This window comes from Fusarium oxysporum, chromosome 1 (assembly GCF_000149955.1).
Source record: "Fusarium oxysporum f. sp. lycopersici 4287 chromosome 1, whole genome shotgun sequence".
Classification (NCBI taxonomy): Eukaryota; Fungi; Ascomycota; class Sordariomycetes; order Hypocreales; family Nectriaceae; genus Fusarium; species Fusarium oxysporum.
Window position 1 is genome coordinate 2,506,199 of NC_030986.1, and position 22,146 is coordinate 2,528,344.

Below are 22,146 nucleotides of genomic sequence, written 5' to 3' on the forward strand. Positions count from 1 at the left end.
CATTTGAGGCCTTGGCAAGGTAAAACTCACGGCATTGGCCCGTATTCTAAAAAGTGACCAATTTAGAGCCCGACTACCCGAATGAATGCCCTTGTCGTGTCCCTAATAAATCTAACAGGTCTCCATCTGTCGGAGAGGGTCCTCTACCGAGACAAGACGTGCGTCCCGCCGGGTCCAAAATCCTTGTCAGATATTCAGGCGAGCCGATAAATCATCAGGATTCTGATGGCCTTGACAACTGAGCAGTCTTTGGAGCCGGTGGCAACCAAGGCATCCTGGCTCGAGTAAGCCTTGGGAATTGAGTTTTCAGGAGAAGATTCGATTTATTAGCTCGATCTAGGCACCTTCTTCTAAACTATCCTGACTTGAGCAAAAGCCGAATTGCACGGTCCTTATCAGATACGACCTTGCCAATCAAACTTCATTCTTCACACTCTGTGTTCGTATTAACCAAGCCTATCAGTTGCCAGCTGTCCTTTCTTCTAACACTTCTTCTTCAAACGAGCCCGTGTAGTTGCACAATAAGGCACTATATGTTCATCATATATGATTTTGTTTTCGTGTTAGCTGGAGGGGTACGAGAGCTACGAGCGCTTCCCTAGATGGCCTGGTGAATCTGGAATTCGATAGGCCTATCTGCCCAGCATCGGTTCAGCTTTATCTTGCCGTTCATCTATCCTGAATCCTTGATCCCTCATCTCATCAGCAGTTGGGATTTTCTCGTCCAATGTGAACATCTTGGGCTTACAGTTGATCACTAAAAAAGAGTTTAGTGGCCTTCCGGTATGGGCAGTCATTTCAGGCCAATGACAATGCCGTTTCTAGCTCACACTACCTGGTAACTATCAGACCTTTAATTAGCAAGGTCAACAATTCTATTAGACCTGATTGCCATACCTGCATTTTTCAGATCGCTCTATCCTTAAACCCATCGTGATTCAAGTATCGATTTTACCTTTCACATCTACCTTCTAGGTTGAATCTACCGTGACTTTTCTGCCTTGGACAAGACAAAGTTGCCTGCTAGTAGAATTCCTGAGGTCAGGTATCATAAAGTTATGCCATCGAGGATTAGTAGTAGTTACATCGGAACTGGATGGTAGGACTCCAACTAAGACCTACCCTAAACTCGACCAAATTACTCCAACCAGCGTTCAAGTAGCTAAAATATTAATAACTTATATGTAATTTTCGCTTTGTTTAGTAATACTTCCCGCATGGGTGTGGCTCTATTTGCACGAGGAGGGAGGCATGGATATTACTTGACGATTGGCTCGTATGTAAAATGGACATTGACAAAGCTTGACCAACATCTCGAGAACTGAGGCATGTTTTGGTCAGCTTCAACAATGAATCAAGTCCCAAAAGCATTTCACCATTTTCGGAAAGGCTGATCAGGTAATAAAGTAGTCATCCACACCATTCCCACCAGAGCTGAAAGTGAAGTACGTAGCGGAAGATCGTACATGAAAGCTTATAAGTGACCTCCCCCGCATCTTGCTCACATTCACTCACGATATTCAACTGACTTTGAGAGAGAACCATTTGGAAACACAGCTCAGAGAACTCTGGATCCAGTTTTATCATTCGCCGGAGATCCCGGAGTAGCACTACCTAAATTATCCACCTGGGCCACTGACACAATCCATTACATCATTCTTGAGCTACCAAATCGGGGTAACTATACTAAGCTCCTGTTCCTGGAGCTTCTTCTACCTCAAGTTTCGAGACTACAAGATAGCGACTTTGGAAATGGAGGGTCGGCGCTCTTCAACACTCCCGGGAGGTTCCCGTCGGGGTCAAACCGGGGGATATCTCCCAATTGAGGACTATGGAATGATTGGAAACATGCACACTTGTGCTCTTGTGGGAATTGATGGAAGTATTGACTATATGTGCTGGTGAGTGCAGACCGGTGAGATGAGACTTGGAGCTCTTGACTGATGATTTGAATTGTAGGCCTGATTTTGACTCCCCTTCTGTTTTCTGCCGGCTCCTCGACAAGGACAAAGGAGGGCATTTCTTTATTTCCCCCCCTCCCTATGTAAACTGTACTACCAAGCAGCAGTATCTTCCATCATCATGTATTCTACAAACAAGGTCCATTCATGAAGATGGTGTCGTCGATGTGGTTGACTTTTTCCCTCGCCCACAGAATATCACGGTTACCACCAAAGGTGTGAAGCTGAATGCTTACCGGGAAGTCACCAAAGTCCAAGATGAGCTTAAGAAGTGGTTGGTCCGCCGAGTGGAATGCATTCGTGGTTCAATGAATCTTGGTACTGCCATCTCGACACGTAACTAGAGGCAATGACTGATCGTGCTCAGATATCGAACTCTTTCCTTCTTTCAACTACGGAAGAGATGAGCATGAGACTACTCTCTTCCAAGAACAGCACTTCACAACCGATAACAAGAGTAAAGTTGCCTCGTTTCATAGCAAGGATATTCAGCTGCAGCTCGACGTTGCAATTGAGAAGGGAGAGAACGAGACCAGTTGTCCTCTCATAACTTTCAGAAAAGAGAAGCGTCCTGGCGTCAACGGCGAGGGCCTCGTGGCTTGCATCCGTATTGAAGAAGGCCAGACGATTTCTTTTGTCCTTCGAAATGATATTGAACACCATGTCACGGAGAATATTACGATTGACGTGCTTGATGCCCAGCAGCACTCTACGCAGAGTTTTTGGTATAATTTCATTGCGCAATCGAAGTATAAAGGCCGATGGAGAGAGGTTGTGTCTCGAAGTTTGATGATACTCAAGATGATGACTTACGGTGAGGTTCTCCCTCAGATCCAATCTGTGAGAAATCGACTAACCTTTCATAGAGCCTACTGGTGCTATCATAGCTGCCCCAACCTTTTCTATTCCCGAAGCCATCGGTGGCGTAAGAAACTGGGACTATCGCTTCTCTTGGATTCGTGATTCGAGCTTTACTATCTACATCCTGCTACGTCTTGGTTTCAAGGCCGAAGCAGATGCTTATATGGAGTTCATCATGGAAAGATTCGTTCACTCGCGTGGCCCAGATGGAGGCTTGCCTATTATGTTCACCATTCGAGGTGAGACTGACATCCCGGAACTGACCTTGGATCATCTTGAAGGTTATCGCGGCAGTAGCCCTGTTCGTATCGGTAATGGTGCGGCGTTTCATCAACAGTTTGATATCTATGGCGAACTGATGGATGCTATCTACTTGTATAACAAATACGGAAAGCCAGTTCCATGGGATGTTTGGAAGGCTGTTCGTGAGATTCTTGGTACGTTGCACCACCTTTACCATTCTCTTGGCGAGCTAACATTTGTTCAGATTATGTTTTGACTATCCTCGACGGTAAGATATATAGCTCTTGGCTTCGGGTTTTGGCTAAACGCTATAGATCCCGACATGTCTATCTGGGAGGTCCGAAATAACAAGCAGCACTTCACATACTCTCAGATAATGCTCTGGGTCGCATTTGATCGCGGCCTTCGCCTTGCTGACAAGAGATGCTTTCCGTGTCCCAATCGCGCTAAATGGATGGAGGCAAGAGACAGCATTTATGAGCGTGTCATGGAACAAGGTAATCTATGCAAAACTTCCATTGATGAATAGTGTTGACTGTTTACAGGATATAACGAGGAGATGAAGTGCTTTGTGCAAAGCTTTGAGAGCAGAACTATGCTCGACTCCTCCATTCTTATAGCTCCTCTTGTGTTTTTCGTCTCACCCTGTGATCCACGTTTTCTCAACACCCTTGACCGTGTTCTCCTACCCCCAGAAAAGGGTGGTTTGACAAGTACCGGCTTAGTATACCGATATGACACTGAGCTGTCCAACGATGGTAAGGAATCCCACAATAACTTCATCGAGGCGCAGTTGCTAATGAGAGAAAATTGCGATGTAGGAGTAGGCGGTCATGAAGGTGCGTTTAGTATGTGTACTTTCTGGCTCGTCGAAGCCATGACCCGAGCAGCCGTCTACGAGCCGAAGTATCTGGTCAGGGCTGTAAATCTCTTTGAGAATATGCTCGGTTTCTCTAATCATCTCTGCATGTTCTCTGAGGAGATCGCAAGATCTGGGGAACAACTTGGTAATACACCTCAGGCATTCAGTCATCTAGCCTTAATCAGTGCGGCTTTCAACCTGGACCGTACTGCAAGGTAAAATACAAGGGTGCTTTGGAAGGCAGACCGCAGACGAAAAGCGGCCAAGTTTAACATAATTGTTTATTTACTCCATCGTGGGCCCTTCGGAGAATGCATGAAATTATTTTGATAATTAGTTTACTGCTACAAATACGAGCTCATGTTCCGTAAAGCGTGATTAAATCACCCACGAAGCTCTACAGATACAGAATCTCCAACCTCAATTGTTGGGTATTGTGCCTCTTTTTTCATAACGTCGCCTTCAGCGAAAGGATCATGCCGCATATGTACCCCAAAGTAAACTTTGCCATCGAAGCGCCTTGTCTTCGCAAGCGTCACGAATGGCTCTTCCTTCTTTTCGCCAGTTTCTTGGTCTATACATACCATCTGACATCTGCGGCACGCACCCAGAAGCCTGAAGTTCTGGCGACCAATGCTCATAGAGCCCCAACGATCCTCAGAAAAGGCTGGCTGTGCTTTAAAACCAGGAGCTTGTTCGAGTGTTATATTTGCTCTAAATGATTTCTCTTCAATCGAGCTTCCACCACGGTCAATGATTTGCTGGTTCAAAGCATCAACACTCGAACTGTGGATTACCAAGATAGGACTCTCGTTAGAGAGAAGAATCTTGGCAGGTTTCTGCTGTTCAGAGTCCGAATCAGGAGGTGATGGCACATCTGGGAAGGAACCTGGTAATGTGTGGATTTTTGATGGCTGTTGATATCTTTGAATCTGAGCCTTGGAAAGACGGCTTTTCAGCCCCAGGCCACCAGGGGGGAAGCGCGCCAAGACACAAGGAACCCCAAGAGCATTCGAGAAAAAAGAGTTAATCCTATCCGATGTATATATCTGTGTGCTCACCTTCTCGCCACAAACTCTGGATGATTGCCTGTCAATACTGGAGTCAATGACAGAAGGGTCTGCTGATAAAGGGATGGATATTTGGCTTGGTTGGCCGCTATGCTGTGTCCCATGATATGTGATGCTCAGCTCGCCCTTGCCAAAGTCTAATGTTGGTCTTAACAAAGCCATCTTAGGGCAGCGTTTCTGACTCAAAGCATGTCCGGAACCATGGTGGACTAAGCACCATTCACGATCCCATGCTAGACCTTCTGGTCGAACCTCCCAAGGAACCCCAGATGGGATCGAGTACCCGGCGCAGCTTTTTATTGGGTAGATAGTAATAGTTTTTACCTTGAGTGCGGAAGAGTTAGGGACGCCGATGGATTTCTGGAGGTCTAGATAAGAAGAAACGATTGGTACCGTTCTTTCTTGGTAGAACTCCTTGAGAAAAGCAACAAAGCCATCGACATCTGTTTTCGTGCTCATTGCACCTAGGCTAGCTCGAATGACACCGGTGGGCTTACCAGACATGATATCATTGTCTGCACCGCAACGAAACCCGGCTGAGAAATTCTTCTTCATCTCCCAAGGTTGCAAGTTTAGGGCTGAAGCAATGCCGCCTGGGCTGCAAAGCCCACCGGTCCGAATGTGGATGTTTTTGAGATTCGCAAGTTTCTCAAACTCGGCAAGGCTTATCCAAGCGCCCTGGCTATTCCTTAGGTTGAAAGAAACAACAGGCCCATTTCCAAGAGTGTTTTTGTCGCTAGATGCAGCTGTATAGATTTTGCAAACCGGGGCACCGTTCGCATGGCGCATATTGCTCAATTCTTGGAACATGCGTTGGGTGAGGTATGAAGTATGGGAGCTGATTTGATCCATGGAACCAAATAGTCGTCGATGTATATCCATGGCAATGTCGAGAGCCACTATGTTATGAAACGGAAGTGTCCCGTCTTCTAGCCTCTCGTGGAGGAACTGTGATTTTGGGGCATGCCACTTCTCCTTTCCAGAAACAACCATGTCTACCGTGCCTCCACCAAAATACCTGCGATTGTTAAACACCCATTCGGAAGAACGCTTCACTAGCAAAGCTCCAAGATCGGGAAATCCGAAAATCTTATACAAGCTGAAGACAGTAAAGTCTGGTGCTAAGTTCGGATCGCTGAAATCGAGATAAGATGTAGCAGCAAATGAGGAGGCGTCCAATAATGTGAGAAATCGATGTTGGGGTTTGCGATACAATTTCCGTAAGTTTTTCGCCCAAGTCAAGGGATATCTTTTGCCATCCATATGGGATTGCGCAGGATAAGCAAACAGTGTTGTTGCTGACGAGTTATCGGTCATATTTCGGAACGGGAACTGTCCTTCAAGCCATGATTGAACATCACCATCGTCAACCGATGTACTATAAACAGCTTCCTCTCGAGCGCCGACCAAGCTTGTGTGACATCCTTGGTGATATGCATATAGAAAACCTTCTGGTTGATTCCTTATAGCTTCAACAACGAGTTTGACTCCCGCTGTGGCATTTGCAACAAACACCACATCATACTCAGTTGGGTCCGCTCCAAAGAAGGTAAGCAAATTCATACGAGCATCTTCAACGCGAGATGCTGATTGTTGCGAGGATGGTGATGCAGAGTGGGGGTTGCCATAGAGAACTGTAGTCATCTCGTGGGCGAACGAGTCCATCAATGACTTGGAACATAATGTTGTCCCGGCGTGATCAAGGTATATCGAGTCTTTTCGCAGGTCAGTACAGTTCAGAAGCATATCTAGGTATTATGACCTTGAATCATTGGATATTCAGCTTCTCTGAATTGCTCCACGGCTCGATTATAGCCTGAGTCGCCACCCAGAATAGGCACAGTCATCTTGACAACTTATGTCCAAGATAAGTCGAGTGAAGGGAAACCAAAGTTCCCAATGTTTCAAGTTTCTTTGACACAGAAAGACCAAGCACTTCCGGTGGATATTGAGAGCTTGTTATACGCCGCACAACCCTTATCATATTCTGATGAGGAGTTCTATGGCACTATCACGAGCGATAGAGAGTGGGAGTGGGGTGAAGAGTGGAGGAGAAGACATGCTCGAACCAAGCCGAGGAGGGAAGTTGGTTATGATGCGAGGGTTTCAAGTTGCTCCAGTTTGGCTGAACAAGCTGTAAAACAAAGGAGGAGACAGGACCGACGTGGCTATGACAATATCCGAACAAATAGACATCTTATCTTGGTCAGCTGCCTTGTTGTTTGCCGCCCTTTTAGCGACTAAAACGCTGAGCATATCGGGATACTCCCCCAGATTTCAATGTTAGTTGCTAGCGGAGATCGCCACTTTCCTGTTTCCAGGCACTGTATCAACATTCGCTGCTTGCCGACAGGCCTTTTCTCGTTGGTTATTGGTCAATTTATTGCGGAGGAAAGGCAGGTACCTGGTTAGCCTAATTCATTGCTTCAGACCGTTTAATGATTATGGCATCAATTGTCGAAAACTACATTGATAATTAATCATGGTAGAGCAGACATGATATAGCGTTTAGAGGTCTAAGAAAATGTTATCAAACTAGAGAAATAGCATAAAACAATGCGATTCAGTAAAGTAGCTGGATCATATATGTACCGCGCTTTTCCTAGAGCAGCCTCAGAGCTTCTCGTTCTCGGCATAGAAGATCCATCTTCTTCGTAGCGGAGGCCCCGGGGATCCTAGCTCGTGCTCCACCAATTCGCTTACCAGCTGAACTGCAATTCCGACTGGCCCCCAGCCAACCAACCAACTCAGCCTCTTCAACCTCACTTCACTCATCACATCAAATCGCATTGAATTGTTATCACTGTGAAGTGAGGGCGCGCATCTCTCGACTCAAGCGCTATCACTCCATTGAATTCTTCTTTAAGACTGCGCTCGTCAATTAGTTTGTCTCCCCATATTCTTTGATCTCCTGCTCTTTTCCCCCCCTTATCCCTCTTGCAGCTCTTCCAACTCGTCGATCCAGCCGCATCCGCAGCCTCGCGTTCTCCCTTCCTCCTCACTCTTTGACGCGGCATATCCGTCTGCGATTCTCAAATCATTCTTCTCAATTCTTCTCATGCTCATTCTTCGCCCAGGGCGCGTTGTCCCCCAAATTTCTTCTTCATGGCGCCTCTTTGGCAACCTTCTTTTCGTTCCCTCCACTACCATTTGTCCATACGTTGCTCAAGATAACCTCTCTAACGTCGATCATGTTACCAAACAATAGATAATTCCTTTGTATTCCTTGCAAAGTGCTCAATATCGAGCCGCGAAGACTCACACAGAAATATCGCTTCCTTCCATGCCGCGACGCGTCGCTGGCAACGATATAAACGATGGACTCGTACACATCTTTTCGCGACGCCTCAGGTCGTTCTCCAGTCGATCGTAGTTGGAGCCGAGATGACTCGCGTACCCGAGATGAGCGTCCTGACCGCGGGGACTCATTTTACCGTGGGAGATCTCCAGGTTCGTCTTCCAAAGACGCTTCTGCTTCCTGCCACCAAGCAGTGACAGGCTTCAGCACAGTAAATATAGACAAAGCTTACAAGTCTCAAGGCCACGACCGCCGCGACCGCCGCCGGTCTCGCTCTCCAGCCACTGTCGACCGCTACGAACCCAGACCCCGACGAGACGACCGGGACCGTGATGACAGGCGTCGCATGCAGTCGCCACCTGCCAATATTGACCGATACGTACCTGGCCAGGATTCCGGGTCAACTAATCCAACTGTTAACCCCCTCCCCGACCCTGCCAAGCTCCATTACCAAGTTGGCTTCTCCTACTTTGGAGAATGGTGGAGAATGAACGAGAAGATCAAGGAGGAGAAAGAGCGAATGCGTACTGGTCGACGCCGTGAACCGGAACGGGCTCGCGGCCCAGAAGATCGCGAAAAGGAGAAAGCTAGGATTCAAGCTGCCTATGATGCGTATAAAGAAGAACTTCAAGCCAAGATGGCACGGACATTTGTTTCTGAACATAAGAAAGAGCAATGGTTCAAGGAGCGATATGTTCCGGAAATTCGTGATGATTTCAGAGGAAAGCTGAACGAATACCGACGCGGTGCTTACAGCCAGTGGGAGCAAGATCTTGAATCGGGTACTTTTGATGACTTTTCTCTTGAGGGTCTTCCCAAGAGTGAGAGCAACGGCAGTGGTGGTGTAGTTGAAAAGGAAGAGGGAGAGGCTACAGCCACAAACGAGATCCTAGGTGTTGGAGATCTGGTTCCAGTCAATGGTGCTGACATCCGCGATGAGAGCCAGTTCCAGCCAACTCTCTTGATCAAGACCATCGCCCCGCATGTTAGCCGCCAGAACCTCGAGGCCTTTTGTAAGGAGCATCTCGGCGAGGAGGAAGGTGGCTTCAAGTGGCTTTCTTTATCTGATCCCAACCCCAGTAAGCGGTACCACCGTATTGGTTGGGTCATGCTTCACCCCTCATCCGAAACATCACTCCCCGTAGACCGCGTTGAACCTAAGGATGAGGATGGCGATGAGGCGATAACATCTCCTCAGCCGGCATCTACTGCCGATAAGGCTCTGGAGGCCATCAACGGTAAGACTGTCAAAGATGAGGTCAGAGGAGACTTTGTTTGCCACGTTGGAGTCCACAACCCACCTGTCCATCCCCGAAAGAAGGCCCTGTGGGATCTCTTCTCCGCTCCTGAGCGCATCGATAAGGACCTCTTGCTTGTCCAGCGAATTGTCAACAAGTTTGAGGAAGAATTCGGGTCCGATTTTCAAGCCACTCTGAAAATTGAAGAAAAGGTCGAAGACCTGAGAAACGCGGGTCAGCTTCAACCGGCTGTGGTTCCAACCCCTGTCAAGAAGGTCAAGAAAATCAGAGAAGTGGGAATGGACGAAGCTATGGACGAGGAAGAAGATGGCGTCATTGAAATTGAGGAAGAAGAGGAGGAGGAGGAGGGGGCCGTAGAAGATGAAGAAGTTGACGACGAGGATCTTTTGGTCAAGAAGAAGCAACTTGATCTTTTGATTGAATATTTGCGCCGCGTCTTCAACTTTTGCTTCTTTTGTGTTTTCGAAAGTGATTCAATTCACGAACTTACACGAAAATGCCCTGGTGGTCATTTGCGCAGACCTCGCAGCACACTTTCGTCTGCCGCAAAAGCTGTTGCTAGAGCCAGCGCCAATGGAGAGCCATTCCCAGGCAAGAAGAGGGGCGAAGGGGCAGAAGAGAATGAGGGCGAGCTTACTGAAGGTGAAAAGAAGTTTCGAAACGCCTCAAACAAGACGGAGCAGCAACTCCTTCGGGCGTTTAACTGGGTTAAGACTTTCGAAGATAAGCTTACCCAGATTCTGGACCCTCAATCTGTCGATATTCGAAAGCTGGGTGGCCGACCTGCTGATGAGGCTGTCGATGAAGAGCTTCTCAAACATGTGAAGCAGGAGGATGAACACAAATGGCGGTGCAAAGCTCCCGAGTGCTCCAAGTTGTTCAAGGAAGAGCATTTTTGGCGTAAGCACGTTGAGAAGCGCCACGGTGATTGGCTTGATAACCTGAGGCAAGAGGTGAGTTCTCGCCTCGTCACATTTCACCGTGCTGTGCTAACCAAGATATTTAGTTTGAACTCATAAACTCATATGTGATGGACCCCTCTCACATTGCACCCTCAAGAACCGACGCAAACTCAAATGGTCACTTCCCACCTTCCAATGGCCAATCCAGCAGTGGAACACCACGAGGCTTCAACCTGCAGAACTTTACCATGAACGGTATGATGGGAGGAGGGATGCCTGGCTTCCCCATGGCTCCAGGCAACTTCTCGCCTATGTTTGCAAACATGCAATCCGGAAGCTGGAACCCTATGGACGAACGCTCTGGTGGAGGACCTATCCGTCGTGGAGGAATGGGTGGCGGACGAGGCCAATACCGTTCTGGACCTTATGATCGTCGAGGCGGCAACCGTTTTGACGGTGGTCGTAACCGCAACGGCGGGTCACGCTGGGGTGACGGCGCTGGAGGTGCTGCGGGCGGGCCTCGGGAGGCAGTCCAGGGCCGAAGCCTTAAGAGTTATGAGGATTTGGACCAGGTTTCGGGTGGTGGAAGTGGTGAGCTCAATTACTAAACTGCTCATTATGCTTTCCTTCCAGAGCAAGGCGATTTGGACGCTTCGGAGTTTGCTGCTTTTCTTAATATCAATCACTAAGTACCTGGATCCTGGGAAGGTCGCTGCTTTTAGACTCTATGTAACATATGCCTACACATGTTGCTCTCATGTCGGTTTTTGATGGACAAATAGTCCTGGAAATAGTGGTTACCTACAGAATGCTTCTTCTTATATCCAATTGTTCCCTATCCTCCTGCTCAAAGGTCCCAAGAAACGGAGAAGATTCCTAGAAGGCGGTTGCAGTTATGCACATAATCCTGCAGGCCTGAATGGTACTCCTGATGCAAGTTAGAACGGAGCAAACGAAGGCTTCACACATGAATCAATTATCTTAGTTGCTATACTGTAGAAGCGTTTCTAGTCCCGTACACCTGTCCTTTAGTAGCTTGTGAAATGGGGTTTCAGCTTTGATCCAGTACTAGAAAGTGAGATTGCCTTAGTGGAAGAGCCTGTAAGCTCACGCTACAATATCTGGACTATCCTAAGTGCTCCCATCTTTACAGGCCCTAATGGAAGTTTTTAAAGATTCTCCCTCTAGCGTGTTCATTGAACTCTTGGTGAGTCTCGATGAAGATAAGCTAGCGCAGAGGGAGGGGCGCTCATGTCCTTTGCCTGACCAATGATATCCTGCGATAAGATATTTTCGCGGCCACACATCCCCACTGCCCACCTTTTTTTTCTGTAGGCTTGTCCAACTCTACCATCACGAACGCATTGAGCGATCGGATCTTTCAAGAATTCAAGCTCGCAAAAATGGGACTCCTCGCAGAAAACAAGACGTAAGGGACACATGTTTTCAAGCTGTGTCTTGCTACAGCATGCGCTAACCAACTACAGTCGACGGAAGATCAACAAGGATCCAAACAACACAAAATGGACTAAAGATACGAATACCTTCGGCCAGAAGATCCTGCGAGCTCAAGGCTGGCAACCGGGCCAGTTCCTCGGAGCACAAGATGCGCCGCACTCGGAATTGCACACGGCCGCCAACGCCTCATACATTCGCGTGGTTCTTAAGGATGACATGAAGGGATTGGGCTTCAGCAAGTCGAAAGAGGATGAAGTTACTGGTCTAGATGTCTTTCAAGATCTGCTCAGTCGACTCAACGGAAAGACGGATGATGCCATCGAGGAGGATCAACAAGCGCGACTCGCTGTGAAGACGCACCACTTTGTTGAGCAACGATACGGAGCCATGAAGTTCGTCTACGGTGGTCTACTGGTGGGCGATGAGATGAAGGAAGTGGAAGAGAAGAAGGCCGACCAGCAAACAGAGTCAAACTCCGACGAGGACGTTGTCATGGAATCCGCCCCTGCACCGAAAGAATCCAAAAAGGAGAGGAAGTCTAAGAAGAGAAAGGCAACCGACGACGAGGATGAGGAGGAAAGTTCAAGTCGAGAAACCGATTTAAAGAGCAAGAAAAGACGCAAGGAAGAGCGAAAAGTAAAGGACGGCGATATTGACGACGCCAGGGCCAAGAAGAAGAAAGAGAAAAAAGACAAGAAAGAGAAGTCCCGCAAAAAGTCCACAGAGGACATCTCAGACGACGAGAATGTCGAAGAGCGCTCAAAGAAGCGGAAGTCCAAGTCCAAGGATAAGAGCCGGTCCCCTGAGGGCTCAGACGAAGAAAAGGTGAAGGACAAGAAGTCTAAAAAAGATAAGAAAGATAAGAAGAAGCGCAAGAAGGAGGAGCAAGCATCTGAATCAACCAGCACATCAGTCACACAGAACTCTACGCCCACGGCTTCGGTCCCTGGAACAGGAGCCACAACACCATCTGGCACATCGACACCTAGAGGGAGCAGGAATTTTGTGCGGTCACGATTTATTGCGCAAAAGAGACAGGCTGTGCTTGACACCAAGGCACTGAACCAGGTATGTACTACTTATTCCTACTAATTCATGGCTACGTTACTAATCTTATACAGATTTTCATGGTTAAAGCATAGAATATGAAGATGTAAACAGGTTGCTTGGATACGCACTTAGAAGCACCTAGACTAGATGGTTGAGGATATGTAGATCATGACTGTCGGATATACGGATGTATATTGCATAGTTGCGGAGGCGTCAGGTCGCATGGTAATGTTAGAAGAGTCTTATATTGCATTATGAAATAGCTGAACCAGCATCTCACGGTAAAAATATCTTTACCAGAAGGATCAGTTCCGATTTGGAGAATAACACGATTTACTTCAATGTGTAATTGCATGGCACAACTCCTATACCAAACTCGAAGCATGGATCTCTGGTTTATACGTGCAGATCACGAAACATTCTTCACAAAGTAGGAATGCAGTAAGTTGGATCACATTACTTCGTTCTGCTGTGTTATTCCAAGATTTAAACTGGCTTCGCATCTCCGTAGCCTAATTACCAATCGCGAACAAAACAATACTAGACGGCCCAAACACCCTGCAATCCGCCATCATGATACTAATAATACAGTGCCAATGTCTTCAATTTGTCATCTTCTCATTTCATTTATTTAGCAGCGTTCTTGCCGAAGTTGCTATGACAGTTGTCAATATAAGAGACCGGTGTTGATGTGATAATAGTGACGTACTTGTGGAAGAACTGGCTGAACAAGCCACCCTTTGCTTGTTGGTCTGACATACTCGCACGACGGGCGGCGTTGGCATCGCCGGCTCGCTTCTGTTCGCTGAGGCTGGCGAAGGCTGGCATGAAGCCTGAGCTCTAATGATTGCTGTATTAGTAGATTGGTGTTTACAGAAGAGGTGTAAGAAGGAACTTACTCGGCGACGGCCGCTGACGTTGCCAGTAGGAGCAGTCTGAGGAGCACCGGAATCCATGGTAACGTTTATTTGGAGTGATTGGAGTGAGTACTGGGGTGGTGGATTTGGATATATGTCCTTCGCTGTTATGGTCCGGCAGTAGTGTTTGGTGTATAGTGTAGGTAGTTTGACAGAGAAAAGAACTTAGCCAAGTGGAGGGGAGCAGATGAGTTTATATCTTGTGAGAGGAGGAGAGATCAGGCCAGTTCACGTCGATCCATGGACCTTTCCTCTCCTCTTGCAGCAAAAGGTAAGAGCGAGTGCTACTCTGTCTGAGCTAGGGATGCCTCGACCAAGCCAGGGCTTGATCTCGCGTGCCACGGGAGGGAAGTCAATCACCCATCATCACTGTTGAGCTGCAAGCGAACTGGCCAATAGATGCGTCAATGTATAAGCTTTTGCCGGACATCCCATCCAAACGTGCCGGCCATCCTCTTTGGAGCATAGCCAACCAGGCCATGACAAAAGTGGCGTCCCCATTCGCCTCTGTTTTGCTGTCTGCGACAGTTCCCTTGGGGAGCTGTCACGGCCAACCAGCACGTTGCGATCGTCAGATACTGGAAAAGCTTCCCTACGAATCTGATGGAAAATTTCGAGGGAGACGAGACGGTGAAACGATGGGCATCTCGCTTATGAACAGTGAGCATCATGACTCTCTGATCCCTTAACTAAGACCGCTGATCCCTCCTACAATCCAAACGCGGAGAACCTGGGAGGTCTTGTCAATACCTCAAAGCAGAGCTGAGAGAGGTCACACCACCCATCAACTTGGCAGGGGAATTACAACCACCAGTAACTTTACGCGGGGAAGGACGCCACAGGCGTTTACTGTCCCCAGGCCGCAACCGACAAGTAGCTGTCATGCATATGCCAATGCTTGCAGCGTTGCATTCTACAAAGTTCATGAGGATCAATTGCCTACTCTGAGCTGTTCGTTTGCTTCCTCAAGACGCGGGGTGATATGATGCTATGAGAGGTACATCGGTACATGGTGCGGGCACATTCTCGATAGCCGTGATGAATAATAGACGTCAAAGTTCGTCTCTGGATCTCAATGACGAGGTTTGAAGTGGATGCACCCGTCCTGGCCTGCAGACACGCGGGGCGGGGCTCAAGGGTCGTGGGGCCGATCTGTTCGGAGCCGTGGGGCCCAAGAGCCATCGAGAGACAGGCTGACAAGGAAGATGCCGAGAGCGGGGGACGCAGCAGCTGGACTTGCAACTTGCAGTCGTGGGTTATCATTCCATGCCATCAATCACATGAACAAGAATCAAGCTGACAGGCTCTACCACCATCAGACATATTAGGACAATATCAACTGCCGAGAAACCTCAAAACAAGGGTCCAGCTGCCGTGTGCGTAATCACCGTCAACGACGTGAATGGCTTCGTTACTTGCGGGGCGCTATCTCTGAGACAAGCTTCACTGACGACACGACTCCATCTTAAGCCTCGATTCCCGTCTCTAGTCAGGGTCTATCCTCATCAGCCATCATCTCGTCAGGGGACCCCTAATCTCAGATCCAGACGTATGCTTGAACGGGTTTTCTAATTTGTTTCTTATTTCGTCTAGTCATGATACTACCAGCTGCACCGGGTCCTCTAGATGCCGCCCTCTAACACCCAACACGCATCATACGTATCTTTCCTTTGTTCTTATTTTTACCTAGTACAGATCCATAAAAAACTTTTACTCCTTCTCTAATCTCACCGCAGGGTTCCGTTCGATAAAGTTGAGATCAACCTTGTGGCCCAGCAGCTCTCGGATGTTAGAGATCTTGTACTTGATCATGGTCGGTCGCTCCAGGGACAGACCCCAGCCAAACACCCGCATGTCCTTTGGCAGGCCCATGGGTTCCAGCATTTCAGGTCGGAACATGCCACTGTTTCCGATCTCCACCAACTTGCCCAGACCCTCGTGATAGCTGAAGATTTCCATACTGGGCTCGGTGTAAGGGTTGTAGGCGGGCTTGAACTTGAGGTTGGTGATGCCCATCTTGGCAAAGAAGACTTCCATGAACTCCATCAAACCACCAAGAGTGAGACCGTAGTCGGCGATAACACCCTCAACCTGGTGGAATTCGGCCAAATGGGTTGCGTCAACTGTCTCATTTCGGAAGACACGATCAATAGAGAAGTATCGCGCTGGAGGTGGGCGTCCATCAGGCCCCTTCTGCGCTGCTAGCTTGTAAAGCATGGCCGTTGAAATGGCAGTAGTGTGGGTTCGGAGCACCAGTCTCTTGGTCTCCTCCGCTGACCAGGGGTATCTGTAACCGATCGACCCAAACTTGCCGTTCTGGTGAACCTGCTTGATGTTCTCCCAGTACTCTTCTGTGTTCTGTCCTTCCTCCGATCGTGGTGCGTCTCCCACCTTGGGGTCTGAGATGTAGAAGGTATCTTGAAGATCACGGGCGGGGTGCTGCTGGGGCACGAAGAGGGCGTCGAAGTTCCAGAATCCAGTCTCGACAAACTTGTTGGTAGGCATCTCCTCGAAACCCATCTCGAAGAAAATCTGTCGGAATTCATGTCGGACCTTGTTCAGGGGGTGAAGTGCGCCAGCATTTTGGTCCGCGCCGAGAGCCTTGAAGTTGTAGGGCTTGAAATTGGCAGTCTTCCATGATCCAGAAGCAATCATGTCGGCTGTCAAGTCGGTCTCCTCCTTCTGAATCTCGAGGGCGAACTTGGGTCCCTTTTCAATCTTGAAGCTGATAACCTTTTGCATCTTGATCAGCTTTCGTTTTCGCAGATCGGTCAAGATTTTGGGCTCGTGTGTCCGGGTCTCCTTGATTTTCTGTAGCTGCGCTTGGGTGACATCTTCGATCGACTCAGCCTGTTACTTGAGGTTAGCTAACAGTTGAACCCAAATTCATATATAGAACTTATGAGCTCGGCATACAGTGGCTACCAGCTTGCCGTCGGCGCTCTTCTTAATCCATTTTTCCTTGAAAGCCTTGCCCTGTCCGACCTTGGTCACCGTCTTGTCGCCAATGGCCTTCTCTAGGTCCTGGATCGACAACCCCTCCACGGCATTTCGAAGCGCCTCAAAAACACGCGCCTCATGACTACCATGCTCGGCAATTTGCTCCGCTTCGGGCTCAAGGATAGCCTCTTCCTTGTCAATTGTCTCGTATGTGATCATAGATCGTGAAGCCAGACGATCAAGTGCAGCCTTGATGTCCTGGAAGGCGATGGCGGGGAAGGCCTCTGAGGAGAGCAAGGGGCTCTTTTCCGACAGGGCCTGAAGGATCTGGGAGGTGAGATCCCCCGAGGGAGCGGAGCTTGAAGTCGTCATGTCGGAGGATTTTAGGTTGTGAGGAGCCAAGAGAAAATGGTGAGCTGGGCTCTTCTTGACCTGTCGTTGTTCGTCTGAGTCACGGAGGGCAGAAATTATTTGGGCCGTTGGAGTGCTGCATCGCCCACCATAGCGGTCCGATGGCGGGGTACTCTGGTAGGTACTTGTGGTAAGGTATCTGTCCCGCCATATTCGGGCCATTCTTTTTCCGGCCAGAGTACCAAAAGTAGGACCCAGCTATCTTATGGATGCGTCTGCCGATGCACCTAAGCCCTGGGGGCTGTTACATGTAATCCCTGCAATCTTATCATGGCGTCTCAAGTCGCCTCATGCTGCAACAAGTCACTTCAATTCACGAGCCTGTTGTAGCCGATATCTTACATTCCCATAGCGCCAGTCGAAACTGCATTGCTATACACACTTTGAATCTATTGGACAACTCTCTGCTGCAGCCAAACACCTTCCGCAAACACTTCATGAGCCACACGTGCTTCTCCTGAGCTGTCACCCTGCTCATGCAGAACTAGCTCCCCTTCAGATGCAGATACAGATGACGATACTCGAGAATGAGCGATGATGCCTCGCCGAGCTCTACGGCGCCGAATGAAGCTTCCACGGCCGAACCAGTCAATGTTTCATCCAGCAGCCGTGTCACATGGAATCTACCACGCGAGCATTCGAGATCAGCTCGGTCGCGCGCCCAGTTGCACCCTCAGCGTCGCAAGAAGAAGAAAAGCAGGAAGAAGCGCAACCCTGGATTAGCGAGAAAGTTGGAATTTGTCACACATTTGCTCAGGAGTCTTGATACCCTGGTTTTCGCGGAGCTGAGTGGACTGTACTATATGGAGTATGTTCGACTACTTGCGCATCTTTCCTGAACTCCGCTTACCAGTGATGCCCCTCTAGGTGCTCAATGTTTCGATTCATCCTAAGATCTGTTGGCCAGTACTTATATCTCACGCCGAAGGATGAGTCATTTCCTTTCTTAATGCCTGCGAGTCCCATACATGTGTGTCTCGTTCTCATTCCTAACATCATCTGCATACTTCTGCATATTTTTGTTTCTCTGCCTGTCGGTCCTGACTACCACCGAGGCTATATGCACGGTGGCCTGGTCATCGACTTCATAGGGCAAAAGCCCCCCACTTCTCGCATTTACTATGTTCTAGTAGATGTCATGATCCTCGCCGTTCAATGTCTAATGCTGACGGTCCATACTGAGCGGGAGAGACTGCGGGTGACTCTTAAGACCTTCCGACCTATGGTGCCTGATGTGGCTCAGGAGATGGTTCCTACCATAGAAGATCTGGATGCGGAAGAGCGTGGAGTATCAAGGGACATGCCCGGCTCATTACCAGCTGATGAGGAGGACGGCATCGAGTTGCAACCCTTGCGACGTACCAGTACAACTGAGGAGGCCAACTCAACGTCGGGAGAATCAGAGCCGTCGGCTAGAGAGCCACTCATCGATGAACCAACACGGTCACATCTGTCTGATGTCCTGAGTTCCGGAAATGCGATCATCGGCGAATATCATGTTCTTCACTCACTTCACAATGCAGCGTTGAATATTGAGAGAACAGCCGCATATTCTCTCCGTACAATTAGCTATGGAGCAACTATGGCTTCCATTGAAGCGCGGAGACGAGGCCTCAATGTGCCAGCTCGAACAGTTCAGAACGATAGACAATGATATCAATTTAGCGAGTTTGGATAATTTTCAAGGTCTGAATCTGAAATATATAAATGGATTATTCTGTGCTTTTACGCTATCTTTCTTCCAACATTACCAACGCCAGTGCCTTTAACAGAAACAATGATATCATTCGTATCGTCCCCAACGTCTCTCAAGCCCCAACTGCTTGCGCCAAACGTCTTCAGGTCTCTCGCGAGGATAACCATCTCTTCGTTTGCGAGCACTTCCCTACCGATTCTAAGACGACCAACATCCTCTGATCCCATAGCCATAAGCACAAGCATAGTCTTGGCTGAAACCTGGGTGGCACAGCCACCTTGGGAGATGTTCTCCAGTAGCTGGAAAGCGCACTGCTTTCCAATATCCTCAGGAACAACGCCGCCCTGGGGAGGAACGACTACGTCTGCAGAGTAGAGAATTCCAACAGCGCTTGACTCAGCGACCAAGCTCAAACCGAATCCTATTCCAAGCCGTCTCTTGCTTCCTGCCTTGTCGCCAGTGGGTACAAGCGGTGCCTGGTCATACTGCGCAGCGATATGAATGTCGGAAACCAAAGGATTCAGGATCTCTCGTGCTGAGTGAATCATGCGGGCGTTGTTGGAGGCGGATACTCCAGTACAGTATGCGACACCGCGAATGCGCTTTATCCGACCAGGGCTTCGGTTGAGATGCAGTGTCTTCGGTAGTCGCACTTGGCTTGCGAATCGCAACTCCACACAGCCACCGCCACCCTTTCCACCGGGTCCAGCGCATGATCGTTGAAGTACCCTAAGCTCTATCCGCGCGGGAGGGATGCCAAACAGGGCAAAGAGAGGGAGGATGGCAGTTCGGAAAGAATCGACGGAGATGTCCCCTGTCTCGGTGGACGATGTTATAACGCCAGGACCAGTGAATCGGACGTTCATGTGCGCCTTGGAAAAGGGCGCAAGTAAACAGAGAGGCATAAGGAAGTAGGTGACGCCGCGGGTATTGTTAACGGAGATGTTGTGCTCAATGACATCGCCGTCAGAAGCGCCAAAACCAGCGATAGTTCCGGTGATCAGGCCGGGGTGATATGTTATAGTTGTACCGGTATAAGAAATTTGCATGGAACTGCCATTGGTGACAGCCTCAAGCAGGCGCAAGAAAGAAATCTCATGGGGGGCAAGACCTGGATTCGTAGGCGATGTGCTTCGGATCTTGGAAATGTGGATCGGTCGACCGGTCAGCGTCGAGAGAATTAGACGCTGGGTGAAGGATCGATGTCCTGTGAATCGGAGGAATTCTGGCGTGGAATTCGACATTTTGCTGCTGTTTTGAGGGTATCCTTGGAGTCGCAATATTTCCAGCCCGCCGACGAGTACCAAACAAAAATTAATTTCTGCCACTGGAAAAGTTGTCTATGCAGCCTAATACGGAAGGCGGTGATGTTGACCTCCCCCAAACCTCTTGTAAGTGGCAGATCCGTTCCTCAAGTTCTTATCGATAACCTCTGAAAAAGGTTCAGCGTCAGTCTCGCCAAAGCTTCACCTTTACCTTGGGCCCTTATGTGTTGAGAATGGCGGGCCGACCGCTTTTACGCGAGCTACGAAGCAGCAATGACACAATATGTCGATCTTGCCGGTTGGTAATTCGACAGCGGCCGACACAACCACGAATAGCGGCATCATATAGCACCAAAGCCACTACAAAGCGATCAATCGATGATGCTGTCACACAGAAGCCCAGCAGATTTGAGCTGCAGCAGTACATCGACCGGATCAAGTCTCTTCGAAATCCCAAGAAGGACGGAAACGAGTCATTCAGTGTGCGGTTCTTCGAGCAAGACAACAACAAGAGAACAGAACTTTCTGGAGAAGAAGCGTTCGGCGCATCACTGAACGAAGTCGATACATCCGGTCTCAAGGAAGCCCTTCTGGAAATCAAAGACGACATTGGTGGAAAGGACGAAAAAGAAGCTTTCCAGGATGTGGTCGATCAACTGGGCCCCGAATGGCAGAACATGAAGACGGCAGACGACCTCGAGAGAATTATTGCCAAACTGGACGCATATACAGCGGCGATCGATGAGGAGATTGACAAAACCGGCGCAGACCTACCAAAAGAGCTGTTGGAGAGACTGGACTCAGAACTTCCAGGCTTGCCAGGATTTGGAAATCTGGGTTCTCGAATAACGTTACCTCAAATTCCAGAAAAGCCATGGACAATCAACCAACGTAAAAAGATCGCTCGCCTCAACACTGCGTTATCAAAGACTGCCAGGGATTATCGCCGCGATGTCAAACTCACAACAAAGACTGTGCAAGGGGTGTTCAAGGCTTATCACTCAGCCAGACTGTCTCTGGCTCACGGCTGGAGTCATGTCCCCCTTGAAGTGTGGGATCTGCTGTGGAAGATCCTCTCAGCCGATGAGTCTGTCAACATTCATCGCCTATCACATATTGCACTTCTCGCTCGAGACATGAGCGAGGCAAATGTGACCTTGAACCCTGCTCAGCAACTCCTGACAATTGAGGCGGTCTTTGTTGATGGATGGGAGTCCAAGGCAATCGAGAACTGGAAGAGATGTCTGAGCACACTTGGTAACGAAAATGCCGAAACATTTCAAGAGTTCTGGGAGCTTGGAGTGAGGATGTATTGCCGAACAGGTGATCTGGAAGAGGCACAGCGAGCCATCAACAAACTCGTCCAAAAGCAGTCCGACCCTCGCATTCTGATGCCTTTGATTAGGACCTGGTCTGAGTTGGGCACGGAAGAGGCCCAGGGGAAGGCTTGGGCTGCATACCGTCAACTCCGCGAGCTTCTTGGAGAGGACATGAAGCTGGCCGACTATGATCAAGTTATATCCTACTTCCTGACGACACATCAGACCGAGAATGCCTTATACGCCTTCGTTGATATGATGAGCGATGGCAAAATCGATTTGAAGAAGCAAAAATACATGCCATCAGTGGTCGCCAACAAATTCTTTTTTGGAAAGTGGCTGAAGAGGTTGATTGGTGCTGGCGATCTGAACGGAGCTCACAGCGTTGTGGAGTTTATGGGTCAAAAAGGTATTGAGCCAGCTCCTATCCAGCTGAATGGTCTCATCGCGGCTTGGCAACGGGCTGGCGGTATTGAAGATCTTGAGAAGGCGGATCAAATGGCTTGGGGCATGATTGAGACTCGAATTCAATTCGTCAAATCTCGAGGGAAATGACATGAGTTTGCAAAACGAGCCTTTAAAGAAGGACGACACACTACCTCTGCCACGAGCAACCTTGGAAACCTTCTCGCTA

The 22,146-nt window shown here is 48.8% G+C and overlaps 10 protein-coding genes across 16 annotated transcripts; 5 read left to right on the forward strand and 5 right to left on the reverse strand.

The window, feature by feature from the left end:
• Nucleotides 1–1,458: 1,458 nt before the first annotated feature.
• On the forward strand, nt 1,459–6,539 carry FOXG_00282 (uncharacterized protein). Of its 2 annotated transcripts, none has more exons than XM_018376522.1 (8): nt 1,459–1,901; nt 1,960–2,279; nt 2,329–2,775; nt 2,828–3,259; nt 3,310–3,333; nt 3,380–3,562; nt 3,611–3,823; nt 3,887–6,539. In XM_018376522.1, the coding sequence occupies exons 1-8, from the start codon at nt 1,753–1,755 to the stop codon at nt 4,144–4,146; spliced, it is 2,028 nt and encodes a 675-aa protein (XP_018232109.1). In that variant the 5' UTR covers nt 1,459–1,752; the 3' UTR covers nt 4,147–6,539. The 2 variants fall into 2 exon arrangements, with proteins under 2 accessions (XP_018232109.1, XP_018232110.1); XM_018376523.1 differs by having other exon boundaries at nt 1,475–1,901; nt 3,893–4,346.
• Nucleotides 4,207–7,270, reverse strand: FOXG_00283 (uncharacterized protein). Its single transcript, XM_018376524.1, has 2 exons — nt 6,760–7,270; nt 4,207–6,712 (listed from the first exon to the last, which is right to left on the reverse strand). Exons 1-2 carry the CDS (start codon nt 6,842–6,844, stop codon nt 4,311–4,313), a joined length of 2,487 nt encoding a protein of 828 aa, XP_018232111.1. The 5' UTR covers nt 6,845–7,270; the 3' UTR covers nt 4,207–4,310.
• A 340-nt stretch (nt 7,271–7,610) lies between these two features.
• Nucleotides 7,611–7,772, reverse strand: FOXG_17845 (uncharacterized protein; the record flags this gene model as incomplete). The annotated part of the gene is made up of 1 exon (XM_018397849.1): nt 7,611–7,772. One exon carries the CDS (start codon nt 7,770–7,772, stop codon nt 7,611–7,613), a length of 162 nt encoding a protein of 53 aa, XP_018232112.1.
• FOXG_00284 (uncharacterized protein) lies at nt 7,689–11,454 on the forward strand. 6 transcript variants are annotated; one of them, XM_018376527.1, is made up of 4 exons: nt 7,689–7,881; nt 8,206–8,447; nt 8,538–10,507; nt 10,561–11,454. In XM_018376527.1, exons 2-4 carry the CDS (start codon nt 8,315–8,317, stop codon nt 11,062–11,064), a joined length of 2,607 nt encoding a protein of 868 aa, XP_018232115.1. In that variant the 5' UTR covers nt 7,689–7,881; nt 8,206–8,314; the 3' UTR covers nt 11,065–11,454. The 6 variants fall into 6 exon arrangements, with proteins under 6 accessions (XP_018232115.1, XP_018232114.1, XP_018232118.1 ...); XM_018376528.1 differs by having other exon boundaries at nt 7,752–7,881; nt 8,075–8,447; nt 10,561–11,313; XM_018376526.1 differs by having other exon boundaries at nt 7,689–8,447.
• A 344-nt stretch (nt 11,455–11,798) lies between these two features.
• On the forward strand, nt 11,799–13,425 carry FOXG_00285 (Pin2-interacting protein X1). Its single transcript, XM_018376531.1, has 3 exons — nt 11,799–11,885; nt 11,944–12,982; nt 13,036–13,425. Exons 1-3 carry the CDS (start codon nt 11,860–11,862, stop codon nt 13,054–13,056), a joined length of 1,086 nt encoding a protein of 361 aa, XP_018232119.1. The 5' UTR covers nt 11,799–11,859; the 3' UTR covers nt 13,057–13,425.
• On the reverse strand, nt 13,228–14,293 carry FOXG_17846 (uncharacterized protein). Its single transcript, XM_018397850.1, has 3 exons — nt 13,864–14,293; nt 13,674–13,804; nt 13,228–13,619 (listed from the first exon to the last, which is right to left on the reverse strand). The coding sequence occupies exons 1-3, from the start codon at nt 13,918–13,920 to the stop codon at nt 13,592–13,594; spliced, it is 216 nt and encodes a 71-aa protein (XP_018232120.1). The 5' UTR covers nt 13,921–14,293; the 3' UTR covers nt 13,228–13,591.
• A 1,102-nt stretch (nt 14,294–15,395) lies between these two features.
• FOXG_00286 (phenylalanyl-tRNA synthetase alpha chain) lies at nt 15,396–17,394 on the reverse strand (the record flags this gene model as incomplete). The annotated part of the gene is made up of 2 exons (XM_018376532.1): nt 15,396–16,731; nt 16,798–17,394. The coding sequence occupies 2 exons, from the start codon at nt 17,392–17,394 to the stop codon at nt 15,592–15,594; spliced, it is 1,737 nt and encodes a 578-aa protein (XP_018232121.1). The 3' UTR covers nt 15,396–15,591.
• A 365-nt stretch (nt 17,395–17,759) lies between these two features.
• Nucleotides 17,760–18,886, forward strand: FOXG_00287 (uncharacterized protein; the record flags this gene model as incomplete). The annotated part of the gene is made up of 2 exons (XM_018376533.1): nt 17,760–18,040; nt 18,100–18,886. The coding sequence occupies 2 exons, from the start codon at nt 17,760–17,762 to the stop codon at nt 18,884–18,886; spliced, it is 1,068 nt and encodes a 355-aa protein (XP_018232122.1).
• On the reverse strand, nt 18,875–20,227 carry FOXG_00288 (18S rRNA biogenesis protein RCL1). The gene has a single exon (XM_018376534.1). It carries the CDS (start codon nt 20,170–20,172, stop codon nt 18,958–18,960), a length of 1,215 nt encoding a protein of 404 aa, XP_018232123.1. The 5' UTR covers nt 20,173–20,227; the 3' UTR covers nt 18,875–18,957.
• FOXG_00289 (uncharacterized protein) lies at nt 20,131–22,067 on the forward strand (the record flags this gene model as incomplete). Its single annotated transcript, XM_018376535.1, has 2 exons — nt 20,131–20,319; nt 20,370–22,067. 2 exons carry the CDS (start codon nt 20,131–20,133, stop codon nt 22,065–22,067), a joined length of 1,887 nt encoding a protein of 628 aa, XP_018232124.1.
• Between the last annotated feature and the right edge of the window lie 79 nt (nt 22,068–22,146).